Below are 22,259 nucleotides of genomic sequence, written 5' to 3'. Positions count from 1 at the left end.
TATCCCCTTCCTTATTAGCACCACTGTTTGGGGTCTCTGTCCCGTAGTACCGGTTTTTGAAGAAACATAAGACACTCGATATTTTTTTAGTCCCTCACATGCTCAAAATAATCAGTTTAAGGAGTCGGGTGAGCTTTGGAGAGGTGTCACTGACAAAACACTGTAGAAGTCTTTCAGGAAACCAGGTTAAATGTTTAAAAAATAAATAAGATGCTGTTGCTAATGGCTGGTTGGAGGAGAATAAATCTTCCAGGGTGTTTTGTAACTATCAGAGATGCTTAATACTGTGTTTATCCCCAACGTTTGTGAACCTCATTATCTCTGAAGTGCTTTGGTGTGTGAGAAGGTGTGAAAAGACGGGATGGTGCCACACATCTCGAGACTTCTTTTGTGAATCTTGGTGGTTTATATGAACATTATTTTCACTGCAGTGAGGGGAAGATGCAGATATGAAGAAATAAAATACTTACTCAACTGAAATCATGTAATAAGTCAGAGCTGAGAGCAGACTCAAGGTCTTTAGACTTTCACGGTGTGTTTCAATCAGCGGCTTCACAAGTGTCCTAAGTAATGCAAAATGTTTGAGAAATAGATTAAATAGGCCTTGCTGAAGCTTCTGGCAAATTGCACATTAACTTTAATAAGGTCTGGATTTAATCCCCTGCATCCCTGAATTTGTTTAACATTTTAACAAGTCCTAACATCACTGGTACAGTGCTGTCTTGTGGCTATTTAACACAGGCAGTTCGTGTGTACGCTCACGATGCACACGGATATTTATTTAAATACTCTGCCCTAATCTGAAGTGGGGATGGAAAACCTATTTCTTGCTTAAAAAACTGATTTTTCGTGTGCATATTTTAATTTAGTTTGCTCCCTAGTAAGCAGATGCTACTCAAGTCACTGCATCTTGTAATCTATCTTTTATTTGCAGCACTTCATTTACTATTTAAATGGGCGACTCTGGATTTAGCTGAAGACTTGGGACCGGAAGATGTCGGGATGTTTTATCTGCATCCCTGTGGGGAAAATACACACAGCCTGTCTTTTTGGAGTTGTTCCATAATTAGGAGAAAGGCGCTTAGTTAGATTATCACTGTAGATCTAACATGCTCTGGTGAAAATGCCCTTCTCCTCTAGCGTGTCCTTTAGTCACAACATGAAGTGCCCATTTCCTCTAATTGAAGCTCTTTGAAGTATGTTTTGTTGGCTCTGCAGTGTCTTATTTACTCCAAGAAATCCACCGAATAAATGAACCGGTGAGCTAATTGTATTTTATCTCAACTTTTTGGCATGTGAGTGTAAGAGGCGAGGAATTTTTCACAGGGTCTTTGAATAAAGAGCAGGGAAAACAGGGGAGGAAAGTAAAATACTGGACTTCCTTTATGCTGGAGAAATTTGTACCGAAATTGGAGAGCGATGCTGAAACGGGAGGAAAATCCTGGAGTTCTGATGCCCTTGTTTTCATTCTTAACAGGAAAGGAAAACTCCTTTTCTCGCCCCCCTTGGCAGTATCACAAGGCTGAAGCAGCACGGGGATCAGGTCTTTAGGACCCTTGAAGCCCTTTATCTTTTACAGACCCACTGCCAAAAATAGTAAATTGTTAACGGGGGCCGTGTGTGAATGCACGTCCTCAAGGAACTGAATAGATCAATTAATACGTTTTGCGGAGGTCATCAGACAGCTGCCGGCCGGTGAGGACTTTCAATCACTGCTGAACCAAGATGGATTAAGCTAATTACATTACCAATTCCCTCAACCAGCCCGTTCTCTGTCTGGTTTGTTTTTTGTTTTTTTTTAATGTGATATTCTAGTCTTTATTCTGCTGGATGCTTGCGCAGATTAATTAAATACTCACCAATGTCTGAGCCCTGTTTGGAGACCAACCTGTTGTACGATTTACGGAGTATCTTTTCTGCTTTTTAGTCCTTATTTCCCTGGGTCTGGATTACGCAGCGGCGCACTTGGGGGTGTTATCAGAGGTGCCAGGGTGGATTTTGAGCAGGGGGAAGGAGAAACATTTGAAATCTCCATACAGTACAGCGTCAGGTAGAAGGAGAGCGTGGAGTGGGATGTGCCAATAATCCACACGTTTCTTTTTCAGCTCGATGTGATGCAGAAATCCTCCTTTCCCTAAGGGTTGGTGTCCCGCTTGCTTGATGTCCAGAGGGACAAACTGCCCTGGAAGGCAGCGGAGAGGCCAAACCTGCTCTTGCTTTCAAATTTCATTTAATACCCGCCCGGAGAACTGCAGGACGGAGTTCTGCCACGTGCAGCCTCATGATTTACATTCCTGTTTTGATGCCCTAGACTTTCTGGCTGCACTTTGCTGCAAATCATTTGCTAAACAGAACTTTTTCGCTTTGAAGCAGCTGGCGTCCCGGTATCGAAATGTTGTAATTCTGATGAGTTTTCCCTGATGGGCATTCAACCTGGAGACGGCAGAAAGACACAATCTGGTCCCCAGTTTTGGTCTCCAGCAGCAGATACCGTGAACAGCATTGACCTGGAGTCCTGGGCGGGACTCAGGCTCCGCTGGATGATCCTTTTTTTTTTTTACCAGACTCCCAAGTGACAGACTGAGAGCAAAACTATAACCTATTTCTCAGGATTGCAAGCGCCTACTTTAGTCTTCATATTTTACCAAAATAAAACCTGTAGCTTTTTCCCTTTTCTTTTTTTCTGCTTTTAATTCTTCTCTTTTTTTTTGCCTGTGTTATTTCTTGTTCAACCAAAGACGTGAAACAACAGTAATTCAGATAAATGCTGTGGTCTGCTCCTGGAACTCTTGACTTGGGTGACTGTAATGGTGCTTTTTGGTGTATTGTCTGCTAATGCAGTTGTTTGAGGTTTTTGTTTCTCTCTTATCTGCAGAGATATCCCGATGCCGCTGGTCAGCTCTGGAGTGGAGCACGGGAACCTGCGCGAGCTCGCCCTGGCCAGGATGAAAGATCTCGGGACGCAGGTAATATATTTGTCGATTAATATTGAGGGAGAGCTGCTTGGTGACTTTACACACGGTAGCAGAGAGGAAAAGAATGACCAGAAGACATGGGACGAGCCAGATTTACTGCTGGATTAAAACTAGCTGCAAAAAAACATTTTAATGACTGAAAAGCACGTTGACGACGCTTCTGAAAAGCTGGGTTTGTTTGGTTGATTTTTAGTTTAGCACTTTCACTTACTGAAGATACTTGGTAACTAGTTTGTGATATTCCATCCTTTAACAGAATGAAACCCTTAAATCAGAGAGAATGCAGGGAGGTTTCTTTTTAATTTATGCTATTAGAAATTCTCCGTCTTTTCTTTTTCCCACGCACGCACTTACTTGACTGAACAACTGGAAGAAAAGCTCTTAGTCTGAGGCCAGAGAAATCTTGCAAGAGAGATTTCAGCACAAACAAATGAGACTTAATATTCTTGATATTTCTACGGTCAAATAAAAATATGAGCGGGGGTGGAGAGAGGGAGGAATTACATTGATATTTGAAGTCACAAAGAGGTACGCACACCCAGTCTTGATTTTTCTCAGAAGGTCGCTGTGGCGTTCGGCATTCACGGTGCCCACCACAGTTTCCTCTGACACTTCTCACTCTTTGAACCTCTCTCTGAAACCCGATTATCAGCCACAGTTTGCAAGCCCTCTGGTGAAGTTATGGCCAAGTTCTTCCTTTCTTGGGATGTCCAGCTTCCCAGACAAAATATCATGCAAACCCTGTGCTCCTTGAGGCTTTTCCAAAGGGCTTTAATTGCTCTGCTGTTCAGGCAGGGGCAGATCCTCACCACAACTCCTCCATGGATCTGTATTGTCATTTAGCGCTCTCTCTTTCTGGCTCGCCTTTTTCCAAAGAGTTTTTAAGGCATTCATAAGATCATTTTGGTTGGAAAAGATCCTTAAGATCATCAAGTCCAACCGTAACCTAAAGCCAGCACTAACCCATGTCCCTAAGAGCCTCATCATCACTGCATCCAGCAGTAGTAAAGTCTTTGGCTGCTGTTGGTGTCCCTGTAGTCTCACACCAATTTATGCCGCTGCCCTGTATTTTTGATATTTAACATGGATAGTTCTCCAGGCTACATCTACCTCCTTACTGCCTTTGCCATCTCACCTGGATCTTGCAGCTGCAGCGCAAAAGATCAGAAAACATACTCCAGGCTGTCATCCTTCCAGCTGGGCTTTCCACGCTGGTTAATCACTCCTAAGCTGGTGCCCCGGACTTTCTCCTTAAATCATTCCTCCCAGTCTTACTCCGGTAACAAGCCAGGGTTTGGCAGACGCCTTCGCCAGCCACAGGAGCTTCCATCCCTCCTGCTGACTTTTCGCTTCAAAACCAGGCAGGGGAGACAACCTCCGTGATGCATCTGAGCCTTTTCAATTGATTTCTTTGGGGCTACCAGTGCACTCTTCCTGGGGTTTGATACTAAAACCACATCATTTGATCTGAACGTGATCAAGAGCAGCTGGAGAAGCTGCTCCGTGGCAGTCAGGGCAGAGCTGAACCATTAAAGGGCTTGTCGGGCTGGGAGTCGTCGCTTTTAGAAAAAAAACCAAACCTGGAAATATCTCCGCTGTGCAGATGATTACAGATTTTAATTTAGTGAGGCAGAAATGCTGCAGCTGGTGGAACGAGGAACCGGTCTGCCGCAATATGGCTTGAAATGTAAGGTACTGTCATGTTCTTCTCGTGTCATAGAAAAAAAAACCCTATAAATATGCTTTGTCCTCTTGTCTTTTAGCTTGGAAAAGGAGAAGAAAAGGCCAAGGCAAGGAAGGGACTCGTAGGAATCATATATTTGTGGACAGTTCTGGCGTTCGTCTTTGGGGAATGGCGTGGCGAGGAGCGCGTTTGAGGGATGGGGATCAGTCCTGCCAACACTGCGACTCGTGTTTCTGGTTGCTGGAAAGAAATTATCCTTTAGGAGCTGGAAAGTAATTCTTCTGGAGGGAGCAGATGCTGGCCAGCGATTGCCAGCCACTGAGCGCAAGGGGAGATACGCAGTTGGGACACAGGATTTTAAAGGAGCATCCCAAAATACATTGTCCTTCAGCATTTCTGGGGTTTTGAATGAAGAGTGGATACTTCTCTGCCTTTTAGTGTGATATTTGTGTAGCTAGGAAACTGTAAAGCAGAGAAGAGTTTGTCTAACCTAGAATCTTGGTACGACAGTGAATCCGGGTTTTACCGTAGACCACTGTAAAAAACAAACTCAAACCCACTCGTTTCTGCTGTTTGGGAGATTGTTGCTTTATATTGATAATGGAATTTGAAAACATTCAGAAGGGGACAGGGCGTGAGATAGAGCTGTGCTCGTTCTGGGTGCTCTGAATTTCTGTGTGAAATGAATTTTCACACATTCATAGAATCATTTTGGTTGGAAAAGTCCTTTAAGATCATCGAGTCCAACCATTAACATCACACCACCAAGTCCACCACTAAACCATGTCCCTAAAAACCTCATCTCTGCATCTTTTAAACCCCTCCAGGGATGGTGACTCCAGCACTGCCCTGGGCAGCCTGTTCCAGTGCCCCACAGCCCTTTGGGGAAGAAATTGTTCCCCACATCCAACCTCAACCTCCCCTGGCACAACTTGAGGCCGTTTCCTCTGGTCCTGGCGCTTGTTCCTGGGGAGAAGAGACCAACACCCTCATTCTTTCCCTGTCTAAAAGTCTGGCTTTTGGAAATACGTGGGCAGATAGATGTTGTTGCTGTTAAAGCATTTTTAGCCTATTGGTGGGGATTATCTTCTTGCCTTCTGGAATGGAATGAGCATTTGCAACTTATCTGCTTTGGGTAAAACTATTGTGGCTGCACTTTGTTCACCGAAGTTGGGTTAAGCTTGGACTGGACTTTCCACTAAACCCACTAAGGTGTGAATACATGTCGTCTCCAATGGTAGAAGTTTATACTATCGCAGCTGTTTGCTGATGCGAGTGGGGGCCAAATTACTCAACTTCCATTGGCTTTGAGAAGCACAGAAGTTTACGCAAGTTATAACCCACCTCTCGAGCACTGAGCTTGGAGCCTCATCTCTTCTTCTCTGATTTCTGAGGAAGGAAGATCTATTTTGGCTGCCTTTGTATTCTGCACCATTGGTCCCAAGCCTCAGTGGTGCTCAGTGGATGCCAGATCAACATTAGCTTTACTTTCTGATATTCGGGTCGGGCTTCTGCAACTGTTCTTATTTAAAAACAAGGATTGCTGAGGTTCAAAAACTGGCTGTTTAAGGACTCTCAGATGCCTTGGCATAGATTTCACCAACGTTAGACCTTCCCAATCCAGGGTAAAAATGGATTAGGCCAAAGCATTTTTTTTTCCCCCTCTTATTTTTTTTCTGTACGTTGACTTTGCCTCCATACCCTGTTGTTTGTGAATCAAAGTGTATGTTTCCTCATGAGCCATAATGGTTGCTTAGTGAATTGATTTTTGCCAGCATGTCTTTCCATTTAGCACTAAGACCTCTTTCTGAGGTATATTAGGGATGGATCGGTGAGCACTTTTATTTTGAAGTCTACCCATTTGAAATTAATCTGTGCAACTTCATGCTATTTCATTTTAGTTTGGTGGCTGGAAATCTCTAGAGCTTAATGTTTTTCTCCTATGTAATTTTTTCCCCCTCCCTTTCTTTTCCCAGTGTCGTGATGTAAGAACAAGAGAGGTTGGAATTCAAGAAATTCACCATAAAGTGAGACCATATCAGGTAAGATTTGTCTTTTTTTTATCTTGGAGCTCGTTTCAGACACGATTTGTAACGTGTGTTTGGTGCGGAGGCGTTGGGACCCATTTGTTGCATGTCCTGCCTTTGTAGATGGATCCAATTTTCCATTTATTTTCGCCGCAGCTCTGGATGTCTTTTGTTTGAGCACAGTCACATGTTGAAATTTATGGACCACCGTGTTCAATAAACTGACTGCAGCCAGCAGTTATTTTGGTATTTGCACCGCTATAACAAAATAGCTGCCTTCCCTTTTCTCCCTCCTCATTACAAATCGGGATTTAGAAAATACGAATAATACTGTGTGTGCATGGTGAAGAGGAAGCAAGATGAGTTTACTGCCTTTTTTTGTGGATGTGCATGTTCATATAGGCAAACTGTAAGTGTATAAATACGCTTCTGCACATATGTGTACGGGGTGTTTCAAAAAGATGGACTCAATTTGAAATCACTATATCTTTGAAACTGGGTCCATCTTCTTGAAACACCCTGTATATATGTATATATGAGAGTAGATCCGTTTAGCATATGACGCATGCGTTGTGGTTTTGGTTCTTGAAATCTTGAAGCAGTCTACAAAGGATTGCTCTTCTTATTTTATAGAAAGGAAAAGGTTCACTGCTGAACTTCAAGCATCCAGTTTAGGAAACTAATCCTCCCGTTCACTGTAGTCACAAGGAGGGACCGGTCCTTCCAGAAAGCGCTCAGGAGCTCCATGGCACCTGAGGAAATGCATTTTTTAAGTTCACACAGGGTCTGATCCATTTTACTATACATATAAATCACGCCCTGGAGGTATTTTCTTCCTGTTCCTTTGCTGGCATTAAAGAGGGACTGAAATGAGTCTGGAGTTTATCCATCATATATTGCCTTTGCATTCCAAGCAGAATTCTTCATGGCAAGCAGAAGATACTGCCAGCCTAGGCAGAAAGATGGGTCAGAATCACACCTACATTCCTTTCTCTTGTTCTGTGCAGTGGGTTTTAAATGTCAACACTAAACTGGGCTTAGGCTTTCTGTGGCAGCACAGGGGGAGATTCCTAACAGAGGTCCTCTTGCTTGCGCTTTGATTATTTAGGTTTCAAAGAGGCTCTGAGTTTGGTGCCAGAATTAAAGTAGAATTAATATTCTCTGAGCTTAGCAAGGGGAGACCTTCTCGCTCACTACAACCACATGAAAGGAAGGTGTTGGTCTTTTCTCCCAAGGAACAAGCGCCAGGACGAGAGGAAAAGGCCTCAAGTTGCGCCAGGGAAGATTCAGATCGGATATTAGGAAAAATTTCTTCATGGGAAGGGTTGTGAAGCATTGGAACAGGCTGCCCAGGGCAGTGCTGGAGTCACCATCCCTGGAGGGGTTGGACAGACGGAGATGAGGTTCTCAGGACATGGGGCAGTGCCAGGGGTGGGTCAACGGTTCGACTCGATGATCTTGAGGGTCTTTTCCAACCAAAATGATTCTATGAAAGATGTTCTCACTTTGCAAATCAGAGATTACCAGGAGCCGTATTCTGTTTTTCTCCTGCCGTTCGGTGAATTCAGATGGAGTGCAACTCTTCCCATCCTGCATAACAGTAGTTTAACTGGGTATGACATACATAAATATATAACCATCCCAAATAAATGATCTTGTTCTTAGCAGATTTCTGCAAGAACTGAGGCTGTACAGACTCGTTTGTACACAGGCCGTGCAGCCTTTGTGCTCTGCTCCTCTTATCTGATCTGTGGTCATTTCATGAAATATCTTCCCAAGATGTCTGTTGTCAGCAGCGCTCATCTAATTTAAATTGTAAATGTATTGAGTAGTTAGCAAATAGCTTATCACAGGGTTTTCAAAGCAACGTTCTGTTGAAAATTCCCTTTGTTAAACTCATGTGTCTGAGTGGCAGGAGGATGTCATTATGTAGTCGCAGCAAAATTTATCATGACAGCGAGCAAGAGAAATATTCCGAAGATGGTATAATTTTTCATGCACTTTGGACTAATTACAAGGTATGATGTTTTTCTTGGCTTCCGAAGTAAACAACGCATCCTCTTGATAAGAGAGGCTATCATGTCACATCTAAAATAAATTAATCGCTTGCTGTAATTAGTTACACTTTTTGCAACTTCTTTTTATTTAGGCATCAGTGGGCCGTGTGTATTTTTACAATGGTGATGGTGTGTCTGCTTCAAAAAAGTGTATTTTTTTTTTAAAATCAATTTGAAGTAGCTTACTTGCCTGTAGCTGTCTCTAAGCCGCCTTTTCAATTAGTGGCGTTTCTCCGTAGGTATTTTGTTGCTCTCAGAATGGTTAAGGCTACACAGCTCTACGTAATAACCTTAAAAACACTTTAGCGAGTTGTTGCTGTAAAGAGATTGATGGTTTTTGAAAGGCGAGGGGCAACAACAGTTCTGTTACAAGTAAGAACCTGTATTAGTGTTAAACAGCATAAAATGTACAAGCAAAATGTGGAGTTTTGTATTAAGATAATGATCTCGATGTAGAGCCTTAGTAGGAATAACGCAGATTTTTATAAGCCGGGAGTAGCTGCTTTCGGTTAAGAGTGTAATCTACAACTGGGTTTCCCCTTTTGTTTGTCTAAGTAAGTTTAAAACAGACATTTAATAGGATTGCAGGTGAAATGGTGATCACCCTGGTGAGGTGGATCATCCCAGCGCACGGGATGGTTTGTGGAGACGGGACCGACGCTGGGGACGGCAGCCGCACGTCGCTGTGCACCCACCGACCGGGAGGGGATTCGGGCTGGATTTGCCCATGTTTAGACCAGAAGAAAAATGTTTTGTACGTCTCAAGAGTCCCTGCAAACCCCTTGAGGGGATTCATCTATCCCAGGACTCTCTGCACCCAAGGGAGAGCAAAAAGCTCGATCCAGTTGGGGCTTTTCTGAGCTGCTCAGCTTGTCTGGTCCATGCCTATGATGCTATAGAAAAGCACACAATATAAAACCTTCTGATGAAGGTTCCTGGTCTTGCATCTTTTGTTCTGCAAGTGGCTTTTGGACTGGATGTGGGCACAACGGGACATCTAGTCCCTGCTGGAGGACGAGCAACGAAGCCACGTTTTCCACTCATTTTGGTTTGTCCTCGGGAGAAACCAGAAGTTCTCCAATCTTACCATTTCGAACACTTAGTACAGCAGCATTTAATAATATTTTCTGCTTTTCCACTTGGAAAACGACCTGCAGAATCTGGGTATTTTAAAAACCTCGTGCTCTTTTCTTTTCCTCCGCCTTTCCCTTTTGCCAGCGGTGTTACGTTGCAAACGGCAGCTCTGGATGGGCGCGTGTCAGCCGTCCCGACACGCAGGCTGGAGTTGTGCTCACGGAGAATGTGGCACATGGGCAGACACGGCGCTTCACCCCGCGAGCCGCACGTCAGCGTCCAAATGAGCTTCTGTAGGCAGCGAGGGATTTAATTGTGAGCTGAGTTCACCCGAGCTTCACCGTGGAGGAGAGCAGGCAGGCGACAGGATCCCGTACGGCTGCCGTAAACAAATCTTTAATTCATGGGTTTCTGGGTATTAGAGGATTTGCAGAAAAAATACTGAGGTGCTTTGCTTTAGTGTAGTGGGACCGGGGAGAGCACGGTAGGGTATACGTAGGAATCAGTCCTATACTGGGTGTGAATGTTAGAAATGCTGGTGCACGGGGCGTCCACTGACACTTGCCCTTCGCGTTTGAATTCCTGAAGTTAAAGGAGTCTCTTAAAATGATGGCAGGTTGTACCCGTGTGGTGGTTTTGGTTCAGATCAGGGGGTGCTTTTGAAGCAAATCCTCCGGTCATTCCCCACTTCGAAAGCATCAGGAGCACAGAAATGTGATTCCTTTGGGGTTGATCTAAAAAGCGCCTTCCAGGAGCGCACGTAAGGCACCCCAGCTGGCGATGGGTGCCCAGCTCATGGGACTGAGACCAGGACTAGTCTCTACTGAAAACCTCCCAACGTATTTTTTAGAAATAAACGGTCTGCGCCGAGGGTGGCGAGAGCCTGGCCCAGGTTGGCCAGAGAGGTGGTGGCTGAACCATCCCTGGAGACATCCCAGGCCAGGCTGGACGGGGCTCTGAGCAACCTGAGCTGGTGCAGATGTCCCTGCTCATGGCAGGGGGGGCACTGGGGGAGCTGGGAAGGTCCCTTCAACCCAAACCATTGTATAATTCTATATTATGGTGTCACCAGGCTCTCAATATTGCAAACTGTTGCTAACGCTCCTCTGTTGAGTCCCTACAGCAAGATGGGCGGCTATTTGAGCTATACCATATCAATTCAAACCTGGGTTTTTTCTTCTTTGTGCTTTCTTATCCACCAGTTGCTCTTTATAGCTTCTAGGTGCTCTGCAGACATAATTTCTTCTACCCAAACGTGGTCTTTATTGTATCCTCCACAGCTGGCCAGCTCTCGCTTCACTTTTCCCTTCTGCTTGTCCTGATCTTCAGAGCTGCCTTTGTCTAGATCGTTATCAAAAATTGGATTTGAGGCAAGGAATATGTTGTTGCTGTCACTTCTCAGGGTAATTTTCTGCCTGGTTTTGGTGTCTTTGGTACAATCTGAATAAGAAAATGCTTCCTGCTGATTCTGTAAAGCACACGTAATGCAATACTCGCTCACCAACAGCTCTTCCAGATCCACTCCTGTTACATGGCACAGTTTGCTCGTGTAGGTAGATCCTGTGCGGTGCTGGAAGGAGCTAATCAGTAATTAATGAAGAAGTTGAGTGCTGCTTGGAAGACCCGTGTTCTGTAGACATCTCAAGCCATTCCGTTGGCAAAGCGGTAGAGAAATGGACCTAAATGCAGATTTAGTGAAGGCAGATGCAAAACTGCTCATTCTACATTAACAAGTTTGTAACTGGAGCTGAATTTTCAATTAGAGCAAGTCCCTTGGTTAGTGGCGAGAGTTGCTGCCTCCATCGCTTTGCAGTGATTATGAAACTCAAGTAACTCAAGAAACAGAGGTTTGAGGTTTCTGATTTACAAAGAGGTAGCCACAAGGGTTAGCAGCCCTTCTTGAAAGCTCATAAATAGGGACAGAAGAGCAGTTCTGTCCCATTGGCAAATACATATCTATTAAATAGGCGCATGTTTTATCTTTAATGTGACTGTGGTAACAGCGGTTCTTACCCAGCGCTGCTAAAATCCATCTAGAATTAAATTGGCCTTTAAGAAAGCACTTCGTGTTTTCCCTGCATCATAATAGTTTATGCACCCATGAAATTGCTTTTGGTCTGTTCAACGTGTCACTTCAATATTTTTAAAGGAGTTTTTTCCCTTTTCTCTTTTCCTCTTCGTATTCATCACCGCTTCCTCTCTTTGCCCAGATCGAATTAGTCCGAAGAGATTATGTGGCTAATGGTGGCTGGGAGACCTTCCTGTCCTACGAAGACCCGGAGCAGGACATTCTTGTTGGCCTCCTGCGCCTGCGGAAATGTTCCGAGGAGTCGTTCAGACCGGAGCTGAAAGGAGGAGTTTCCATCGTCCGCGAACTCCACGTGTACGGGAGCGTCGTCCCCGTGAGCAGCCGGGATCCTTCCAAATTCCAGCACCAGGTACGAGGCATCTTTATTTTGCATCTGTGCCTCTTTCTTGCACCCTTTCCCCCCATATCATTGGAGAAAAAATTCATTTAACACCTGAGATTCATTCAGTTGCTTTGAATAGCCCGCTGCAATAGAAACAGAGCTGAATTTGAGCCACTTTTCGCGTTTCACCTCCTGAAATTGTGCTGCTCCTGAGTTTTTTGCTGGCATGATCATGTGTTATCTGAGATTAAAAAAGGCCAGTCAATGCTGTCAGCGTTGCTTCGTGCCCGTACAATACGAGCTCGCATCTGCTGGTGCTAATTTGCCTTTCGAGCACGAAGCATCTTTCCTTTGATCTCCTGTATGGTGCATCAGACTTCGCTGCAAACCGACTGAAAACGAAACAAAGGAGATATATCCATTGTTTCTTTTTATTTCCTCTTAAAGTGGATCTTGTTCGAGAGACGAATTTCACCTCTGAAATAATTACATGTGGGAAGGCGAGATTTTATTCGGCACTACCCAGTTTTCTTTCAAAGGAAGGTTTATTGAACGTGCTCTTCCTACAAAAACAAGAAATCCAGCTTCGGTTCTGCGACGTGTATCAGTTCAAGTGATTTAGTGAGACACCCGAGTGAAGTGTCTTAGTTGGGTCTGACAGGTTTTTTGCTTCAGACACACTTGTGAAGCCATTTCATATATATCTTAAAGTGTGTGAAGAATTGAGTGGAAAGCCACGGTTCTGATTCCTTGCAGTGATTTGTACGAAAATGGCACATTATCCTTCTGCTGCATGGAACGTGCTGTGGCTTGCGGTGAGCAAGAACGGGAATTAAATTTTGCCCCAGTAGGTTTTGAACCTTTAAACTGAGCTTTTTTAAAAAAAAAAAAAAACAACCAATCAGTTTCTTCTCTTTGCCAGAAGTGCTCCGGGCCGATGTTTCAAATTAACTCCCTTGTATTTATTAATCTTTCCCTGAATATATGCATTAAGATGCAGTTTGGCTAGACGGTGATGATGTGTGACCGTAAGGCAGTGGCTGGGGGGGGTAAAAAAAATAAAATAAAAATTTAGGAAGGGAAAAGTGGTCATCCCAAGGATTTAAAAAAAAATACAAAAACAAAAAAGAGAGAAAGAAAATCAATTGAAAGTAGCCAGCTACAAACACTAAAATAGGCTGAAAATTGAAATTTCATGGCATACGATGCACTCATGTTCATTTGGAATAGTCAGTGTTCAAGAGGTTAATCAGAGAGTGTTCTTCACAGTTGTGGGGGCAATTTCTGATTAGAAGGACATTTTAGAGTGAAGAGTTCTGTGTGTTATTTAAAAATGCCTGTAAGTGTTAAATGTTTTCTAGAATTGAATCGCATCTGCTTCAGCGTCGCCACAGCCCAATTTTGTACGTCTTGTCAGGAAAACAGATGAACAAAGAGCCGAGTATAAGTCCTGCATCCTAATGTTAGGAGTGAATTAATCCAATCCATTATTCCCAGATATATGGGACAACAAAGTTGTTAAATAGAGTGGAAAGGCTATTCCCTTATTTTGAAGCATTATTGTGATTGCGGCAGCTCTTCTGCTGTGCAAGATTTCCGAATGTAAATAGAGACATGGATCTAGTCCAGAATATTAACGTGTTCTTCTGCGATTCTTTTGGATTGGGCGTCTCCTGTGTCATGAGCCGAGCTTAGGAGAGCCGGGTCTAGTAAGGCGGCCGTTGAGTGGGAGGTTGTTTTTTAGGATTGGTTACCTCACCAGGAATTACAGGTTACCTACCAACTTAATACATCAACAGATTTAACTCCATTCTGTTCCTGGTGTTGAGAAGCAGCCGGACACCAGAACTGCCCATGAATAATTTCACAATCACAATAAAACCCCCGTCGACGCTCCGCTGTAAAGCTTAGTGTTAGGTCACCTCAAGCAGTGGTCATTCCTCACCTTTGGTCATTCCTGTGGCAAAAATATGAGTCTTTTGGAACTGTACTAGCGCTTGCATTCTGACCTTGCTTATGCTTTCTATTTTTACAGAACTTATATTTTTTTTTCCCTGTTATTTCTCCCATTGTAGGGATTTGGTATGTTACTAATGGAGGAAGCAGAAAGAATAGCCAAGGAGGAGCATGGGTCATGGAAAATTGCTGTAATTTCAGGTACCTCGCTTTATCTCTATTATTTTTATATATATATATATCTCTCTTAATCCGAAAATCAACCCGCTGCAGCCAACACCACTGCTGTGAACATTCATATCAGGTAGACAACGAGCATCAGCAGACGCTTCTTCGTACCGTTCCGTCGCGGCTTTGTCCGGACGATGCTATTATTGCAAGCGGCGTTCTGAGGACACGCCGCGGGGAAATGTCCTGCTGTCCGTGCCGGAGCAGACGGACAGAATGACCGTGGGCGTCCTCCTCCTCCAAACGCTGCGATTTCCAGCCCCGTCGCGGGTTCTTATTGTCCGGGGCTGCTTTCCAGAGATGACGAGGATAGAAAATTGCCGGTCCCCGTTTTAGAGCCTTCCTGCAAATACCGTCATTAGGGTGGACAGATGTGCTTTTAGGAGACATTAAGCTTTATCACGAAGGAGGGAGCTATACAAGAAAGAGCTGCAGCCTTTTCCTTTATTTCATTTTCAAGGCGTTGTGACTAAGAGCGGCATCAATTCATTGCCTGGGTGTGAGGTCAAAGTCGGGACTGCCTTTGTGTCTTAATTTATCTTATATTAGCGGTTATGGTAGCTATAGAAAGCTTTCAGAGGCATATAGGTTATGTAGAGGTGGAGTTGGCGGTGTGAGGTTAACGGTTGGACTCGATCTTAAAGGTCTTTTCCAACCAAAATGATTCTGTGATATTCTACAAGCTGGAAGAATGTATGGGAAGAGGAACTCTTGTTGGCATAAAATTCATATATGCTGGGGAATTTAAACCGAATAGCTGTAATATAGACCTTTAAAAAAAAAACCATCATCATCTGCTGCTGTCCCATTGGTAAAAAATCAAAACACAAAAGCAGGAAACTACAACTTTAGTCCAAGCTGCTTGAGTGCTCAAGCAAAAAGCTTCTTCGTGTGTTTCCAGCTGTGTCGTGTCCCTGGATGTTAAAAAACCAAAGTGTCGATGAACACGCGCGACAAGGGCCGGAGCGCGAGTGGGGACAGCGTGCAGGCAGTAGCTTTAAAATAAGACTACGTTCTCTGGTTTTGATATTTCTTGTTCACTTAAGACATGTGTGGGTCCTGTTTCCCCATTGCTGCTGCGTGGGTGCCGATTCGAACTGGGAATTTCATACGGTGAAGAAACGTCCGTAACCGCGTCACTGCTCGGTAAAGAAAAAGAGGCAAAAGGGAAAATGGTTTGGTTTGGTTTTGCTGGTAGCTTTGTGGCTTGGGACGTGTGGAGAGAGGCCGTTGCGATTCCTCCGTGCTAAAGAACACTTCTTTTGAGAAGGACAGAAAACATACAGCAATTACTAAAAAATTATTTGTGAAAGCGTTCGTGTTACTAATTTTAGCTGTATTTTAGCAAGCTGATGTGAAGAATATCTGCTTTGCATCGAGATCAAGTGCCCGAAGTCTGTTTTGCTGCATGGACCATTTGTGGCATCCAACTAAGACCTTGTCTGCAATTTTTATTTTTTTTTTCCCCCAAGTGCAAAGTACAATATGGTACAATTTGTCTTTAAATACAGGATACTACAGCATCTGCAAAGAGCACAAGTTTTCCTGCTGTTTCCTTGGAGATGTTACCACTTGAATTTCACTTCTCCTGTAGGTTTTATCTGAAATAAAAACGCAGCCAGAAGTTCTTTCTCCATTGGAAGAGGAGCTTAATTTTGCTTTCAAAATAGACTTTTTTAATCTGGGAACCCACTGCAAGGTTAAGTCTCCAACATATTGCAAAATTTTGACTGCTTTCTAGAGAGAAGTGTGTAAGGGAGATCTGCTTTGAAGATCTCTCGCAGGACTCCATCTCATTAGTACTGCGTGGTTTTTCGGAACGCTTCGTTGCGGTGTTTTGTTTAGCAGGGTCCTTTCTTCAACAGTATTTTGCAGTCTTGCACTCAGTGGCTACATCAGCACTAGGGTCCCTGGTCCTCACTGATGTCTGTCGGGGCTGAAACCTCCTCAGGGCTCCTGGTAGTGAAGTAACAGAGTGGGCGGTTGAATTTCTGTACTCTAACAATCTCTAGGAAAGTTACATCTAATTAGCAAATGCTCTCTTTGATTTCTTCAAAAAGAAATACATGCATTTTTAAGATAGGAGAGCACAAAGGGTTTTTATTATTGGCTAAGGGCTAGGGCTCATCCCTAAGATCAGTTCAAGTTTGGCTCTGGTTAGAAATGAGCAGTTCTGGTTAGAAATTCATAGAAACAGAGAATGGTTTGGGTTGGAGGGACCTTCCCAGCTCCCCCAGTGCCCCCCCTGCCATGAGCAGGGACATCTGCACCAGCTCAGGTTGCTCAGAGCCCCGTCCAGCCTGGCCTGGGATGTCTCCAGGGATGCTTCATCCACCACCTCTCTGGCCAACCTGGGCCAGGCTCTCGCCACCCTCAGCGCAAACAATTTCTCCCTCATGTCTGGCCTGAATTAGCAGCTCTGCTTAGAAATTAGCAGCAGCCATCGTGACGGAGGGGGTTGGACAAGGAGATCTTTAAAAGTCTCTTCCAACTCAAACCATCCGATGGTTCTGTGATCACCTCTGTCTGTTCCCTACCCTGGCACTGAACAGGGACATCTCATACTGGTTGTTTTAGGACCACCCAGTTCCTAGAGACCCCAAAATTATGGTGCCCCCCGTAACCTGCTGTATGGCAGAGCTTTGCTTTGCACTGTTGGCCACTGGAGATATTCCTGTCTCTCCAGATGTGTGAGGCCAGACGTCCATCTCTAGCTGATGGGGGGGGGCTCACACACCCTTCAGGGAGTGAATTTGGGGAGCCAGATGAGTCTGGAGGGGTCCAGGAGTCTCTGGCTGATCATTCGCCACACCCTCGGTTTGAAAATGCGTTTAACTCGAGCCAGACTAAGGTAAATTCAGATAAAAGTGTGCCTGGACGACATCCAAAACAGGCAATACAGTACAAGTGGTTATGAAAAACAGGAAAGAAAAAAACCCACCGTATGACTAATCTGCTTTTAGCGGGGTTCCATTAGAAACGCCTCTCTCCTGTCCAGCTGATTTGCTGCCCGTCCTGATCAAGGTAGTATTCGCCATTTCCTGACATCTCAGGCTGTGTCCCTGACAGCCTCGCTGATTAGAAACCTCTTTTCTCCATGGCAAAGCCTGTCGGCTGCCAGAGCCAATTTTCCTTTTGTCCAGACTCCCTGGAGAACTTCAGGCATAATCTTTTCCCCTCTGCCTCTGCTTGTTTCCTTCCCACGTGTAAGCTGGTCAATACTCTTAATTAAACATTATTTCAGATGCCGATGGCCCCTTCGTTAGGTCAGGTGTCGTGTCTTGGACTTGCCCGTTTCTTGCTTTGAGGAGGTTAAAGCTCCTTCCCCCTCAGCGGTGAGTCAGTGGCGTATCTCCCTGTGAACTGTTCGCGTTTCTATATTCTCTGTCAGGCTGTACCGTAAAATCACTTGCTACAAACATGTAAATGGGCAACAAGTGAGTAATCGATGATTGCCCCCTGATTAAGATCAGGAGGACCATGATAATCAGGTCGGGGTGATTGATCCCAATGTCTTTCCCCTAAGCTCACTGCAGCAGCCAGGAATCCACAATCGCAAGGCTGTGAATAGACATTAAACTAACACAGCCTGTTTTCTGTGGTCTCCACCAGAGAGAAAATGGTTGATTATCGTCGGTGACTCATCTCCCAGGCTGTTGGTGCTGCTTGAGCGCCGGCTCATGTGTTTTAGGAAACCGTGCTGCTCTTGCCTTCGCCTTTTGCAACTGGGAAGAAAACAGAGGTTCAGAACTTAGAATCACAGGATGCTTTGAGTTGAAGGGACCTTCCCAGCTCCCCCAGTGCCCCCCCTGCCATGAGCAGGGACATCTGCACCAGCTCAGGTTGCTCAGGGCCCCGTCCAGCCTGGCCTGGGATGTCTCCAGGGATGGTTCAGCCACCACCTCTCTGGCCAACCTGGGCCAGGCTCTCACCACCCTCAGCACAAACAATTTCTTCCTCATGTCTGGCCTGAATCTCCCTCCTTTAGTTTCAAACCATCACCCCTTGTCCTATCACAACAGGCCCTGCTCAGAAGTCTGTCCCCATCTTTCTGATGGGCCCCCTTTAAGTCCAGAAAGGCCGCCCTAAGGTCTCCCCGGAGCTTCTGTTCTCCAGCTGAACCCCCCAGCTCTCTCAGCCTGTCCTCCCAGCAGAGCTGTTCCAGCCTCGGGTCATTTCTGGGGCTCCTCTGGCCCCTCTCCAGCAGGTCCATGTGTGTCCTGTGCTGAGGACCCAGAGCTGGCCCAGCCCTGCAGGGGGGTCTCACCAGAGCGGAGCAGAGGGGCAGGATCCCCCCAAACCTGCTGCTCACGCTGCTGGGGACGCAGCCCAGGACACGGGTGATTATTCTGGGCTGCAGCTGCACGTTGTTGGCTCATGCCCAATTTTTCACCCCCAGCACCCCAAGTCCTTCTCCTGGGGGCTGCTCTCCATCCCTCCATCCCCAGCTGGGACTGACTCCGAGATTCGCCCCGAGGCATCACAGCGGCATTAATTTCACCTGCGATGAAGAACATTAAGGGGAGAAAAACTCAGCCGGCATATAAATCAGAGCTAAACTTTCAGGGCACATTCAACAGCACTGTAAAGTATCCTAATTTCCCTGTGTAAACAGCCTTTTGGTCACCCTAGAAGTAATAAATCACTTGAGTAATCAGCGTCTCGTAATTCATATTGGATGTTGATTCATGGGCTGATTCGGAGATTGCCAAGTGCCGGGCTTTACTCGGGAGACCTTAGGACGAGACTCCAAGGTGGTGCTGGGAGGATTGATGAGGTCTGGGGGGCTCCCTGGGGTTTTCCTTCCAGCGCCGGTTGGTTATTTTTAGAAATGCCAATCTTACTAAGCTATTAATAAGAAAAGAAGTGGCCCGAGGTAAGTGGAAATATGGGAACGTTAATGAGTTGTCTCTCTGATGTTTGTCTGCTTCAGATTGATGGCCTTCAGAAAAAAAAAAAAAAAAATTAGGGGGATTTGGAAGAAGCGAAGGATAAACCCGTACGAGGGGATTGGTGCTGTGGAATAGCTGCCATGTACAATCCTCCAGTTCGTAATGAATTTCAATTTTGAAGGTTTAATAGTGTAACAGCTTTGAAAACAGGCTTGATACTATAATAACTGGAGTTTCGGCGCAGGCGTGAACAGGAATATTGGTGTCCTTAAGCAAGGACGCTTCTGCGAAAGCTGGAATTCTGCATGGTGTTTGGTAGGAAGCTTTTTTTTAATATACGGATCTTTGTAAGATATATTTTGATAACGTGACCGTAACTCCTGCGTAACACAGACCAGAGACATCCACCTGTCCCAGGTGAGCGTGTTGTGGAAAGTGGGGACCTACCTTAATTTGTTAAGGATTTTGTGTGGTCTCCATCTCCAGGAGCTTTACCTAGAGGAAAAACTGGTAAAATAAACCCTACACAAAATCTAGTGGAGTTGAATGTTTGGGGATTTACTCCTTTGGGCTTCTTCCTTCCTCAACAGCCCTTTCCCCAGTCTCAACCCAAACTATCTCCAAGTTTATAAAACCCAACCAACTAAAAAAAACCCCACAGATTCTGAAATTCGATTGAGTAGGAAGTACTTAGAAGCCGGATTAATGACGAAACGAAGGTGATTTCCGTCCTAGTGACTTATAATACACAGCAGTACAAGTAGAGTTGAATCAGAGCTGTGGGCAACGGCAGTTTTCAGGGATTTAAAAAATAAATATCGTTTTCTTTCACAGGATTCTTCGTCTCTGGCTGGCGCTGTTCTTACGCTGCCCGCGAGCCATAATCCTCCTTTTCAAGGCTGCGCCAGGGGTTATGGCCTTAAAGCTCGTTCTTAGTCGAAGCTTTGAGCGCCGAGTCCGTTGAGTTGTGGGTTTCATCTTTGTCATGTTCGTAACCCAAATCTGATGTGCACTGGCAGCCCAGCTTTGCAACCGCTGCTTAAGCTGAGAATTACATCTGGCTTAAGGCAGGCTTATCTCCGGTGCGCTTTGTTGGTCTCTAAAGGCTGTAATTGAAAGACTAAGACTCCTCCCTGGCTTACCAGTCTGGCCCAGCTGATCTGAGCAGCGTTTGGCATCATCCTACCCGAAGCGGGGCAGATATTAATGAAACGGTGAGCGGATTTTCCTTTAAAAGCACATCCAAACCAAATTAATGTGCTGCTTCAGAGCGCGCTAGTTTGCACTCCTAGGGAAAAAAATAAAAATTCAGAGTTTCCCAGCAGATTCTTTCCGAAGCATTTTGTTCTCCCAGCTCTTGGAGTAAACAGGTTCAGCTGAACCTGTCTTCTGATGGTAAGTCTCTTGGCTCTTGGGGTTGTTGAATTTACAGCCAGAAAAGGAAAAAGATGCGGCAGGATTTAGCAGAATTGCAACGATGGTACGTAAAACCACGCAAGGTTACACTCAAACAAAGGAAAATCTGAGGTCCGCGGCATCGGGCACGCAGGAATCATCACGGGCGATGAACCGGGGAATGATGCCCAAGGCGAGCGTGGCTGCACGGCAGCTGCCTCGTGGTGTATATAGTTAAATATCACTCCATTGGGAGAGGCCCGGTGGGAGAACGGCATTTAATCGACTGTGGAGTCGGTGACAAACGCACCAGGAGTGCGTTTGGAAGGGGAGCTGAGCGTTCGCAAGGCAGGTTTTGGGAAGGGCGGTTGGGATTGTGGCGGCACACGGGGAAATGAGGGTACGGATGGGGTGGGAAATGGTATCGGCCATAAATACGCTGGTTTCTACCTCTGGTGTTGCCACTGCGCGGATTCGCTGCTCTGTTTAAAGCTTGGATGCTTGCGACCCTGGATGCTTTGGAGCCTGGATGTTTGGGATCGCAAGGTACGTCCTTCCCCCCAGAGACACAACCTCACATCTGGACGTTTGACTAAACCAACCAGAATTAAATACTCACATGGTTTTGCCGCCCGTTCGCGAGATTTTTGCGCAGAACCCGAGTTGCGCCGTCTGCTCCTTCACACTAGGGAGGAGGTGCCCCCCACACCGAACCCAAAGAGCAAAGTAAAAAAGCCGAGTGGCTTGTTTATCATGAAGTCGTTGCTCATTTAAGGTAATTTTCTGCATGAGTGGTGCCTTTCTACTCTTCTGATGTGAGCAGTGTATTAGTATGCAGGCTTGGGTAGCTGAATGGTAGACCCTGGAGGCATCACTCCATTATTCAGAGCTCTGGGGAGGTCTGATCTGAAATGTCTGTTTTTCCATTTTCCAGCATTTGTAATTGCATGTATGTTTTCTTTGCCTTTTGTTGGTTTTGTGTTTTCTTTTTTTTTTTTCTCTTTTAGTTATACCTGCTTTGAATTTGCATGTTTATTCCCTTTCAAAAAGAAAGCCCCCACGAACGTAAGTTACACTAAAACAATTTAGAACATGTTACTCCTCTGATGTCCACAAGGCACCAAAAATGTAAAAACCCTTGGTGGTTGAGGCCAGTGGATGGGCTCATAAGCTTTGCTGAATTTATCGCCGCTTCTTTTTGGCAATAACCGATGCTCGAATTCTGTATTCAGAGTTTTCTCTCCTTTTGGTGTGATGATGCTGCTCCAACCCCTAACGAAGTTTTCCCTTCCCGTCCTCTTACCATTCGATTTAGGCACCTTTATCTGTTTCTATTTGGGGTGGGATTGTTGTGAGCTCTATTTTGAGGCCGTATCTCCTGTTTTGTGGTCTCGAGGTGTCGGCACTTGCCGGGGTCCCTTTTGGGAGTCGGTGCCGATCAGTCGCACACGGAGACTCCGGCAATACGAGGGTTTTGTCAGCAACTGCACAGCGTCCAGAGGAGGATTTGGGACAAATAAATGTCCCCGTGTTCCTCCCACGAGATAATTACAATGCAGC

The 22,259-nt window shown here is 45.2% G+C and overlaps 1 protein-coding gene across 1 annotated transcript in view; it reads left to right on the top strand.

Moving 5' to 3' along the window:
- ELP3 (elongator acetyltransferase complex subunit 3) overlaps nucleotides 1-22,259 on the top strand; it is a 95,734-nt gene that overhangs the window by 58,355 nt on the left and 15,120 nt on the right. Inside the window, exons 11-14 of the mRNA XM_065631645.1 lie at nucleotides 2,876-2,966; nucleotides 6,636-6,701; nucleotides 12,028-12,255; nucleotides 14,304-14,385. Of these exons, the coding sequence (XP_065487717.1) occupies nucleotides 2,876-2,966; nucleotides 6,636-6,701; nucleotides 12,028-12,255; nucleotides 14,304-14,385 (467 nt within the window). The remainder of the gene's footprint in view (nucleotides 1-2,875; nucleotides 2,967-6,635; nucleotides 6,702-12,027; nucleotides 12,256-14,303; nucleotides 14,386-22,259) is intronic.

The sequence above is a fragment of the Caloenas nicobarica genome, chromosome 3 (genome assembly GCF_036013445.1).
Source record: "Caloenas nicobarica isolate bCalNic1 chromosome 3, bCalNic1.hap1, whole genome shotgun sequence".
In the NCBI taxonomy this organism is placed as follows: Eukaryota; Metazoa; Chordata; class Aves; order Columbiformes; family Columbidae; genus Caloenas; species Caloenas nicobarica.
Note: the sequence above shows the minus strand (reverse complement) of the source record. Positions and strands in the feature narration are given on the sequence as shown.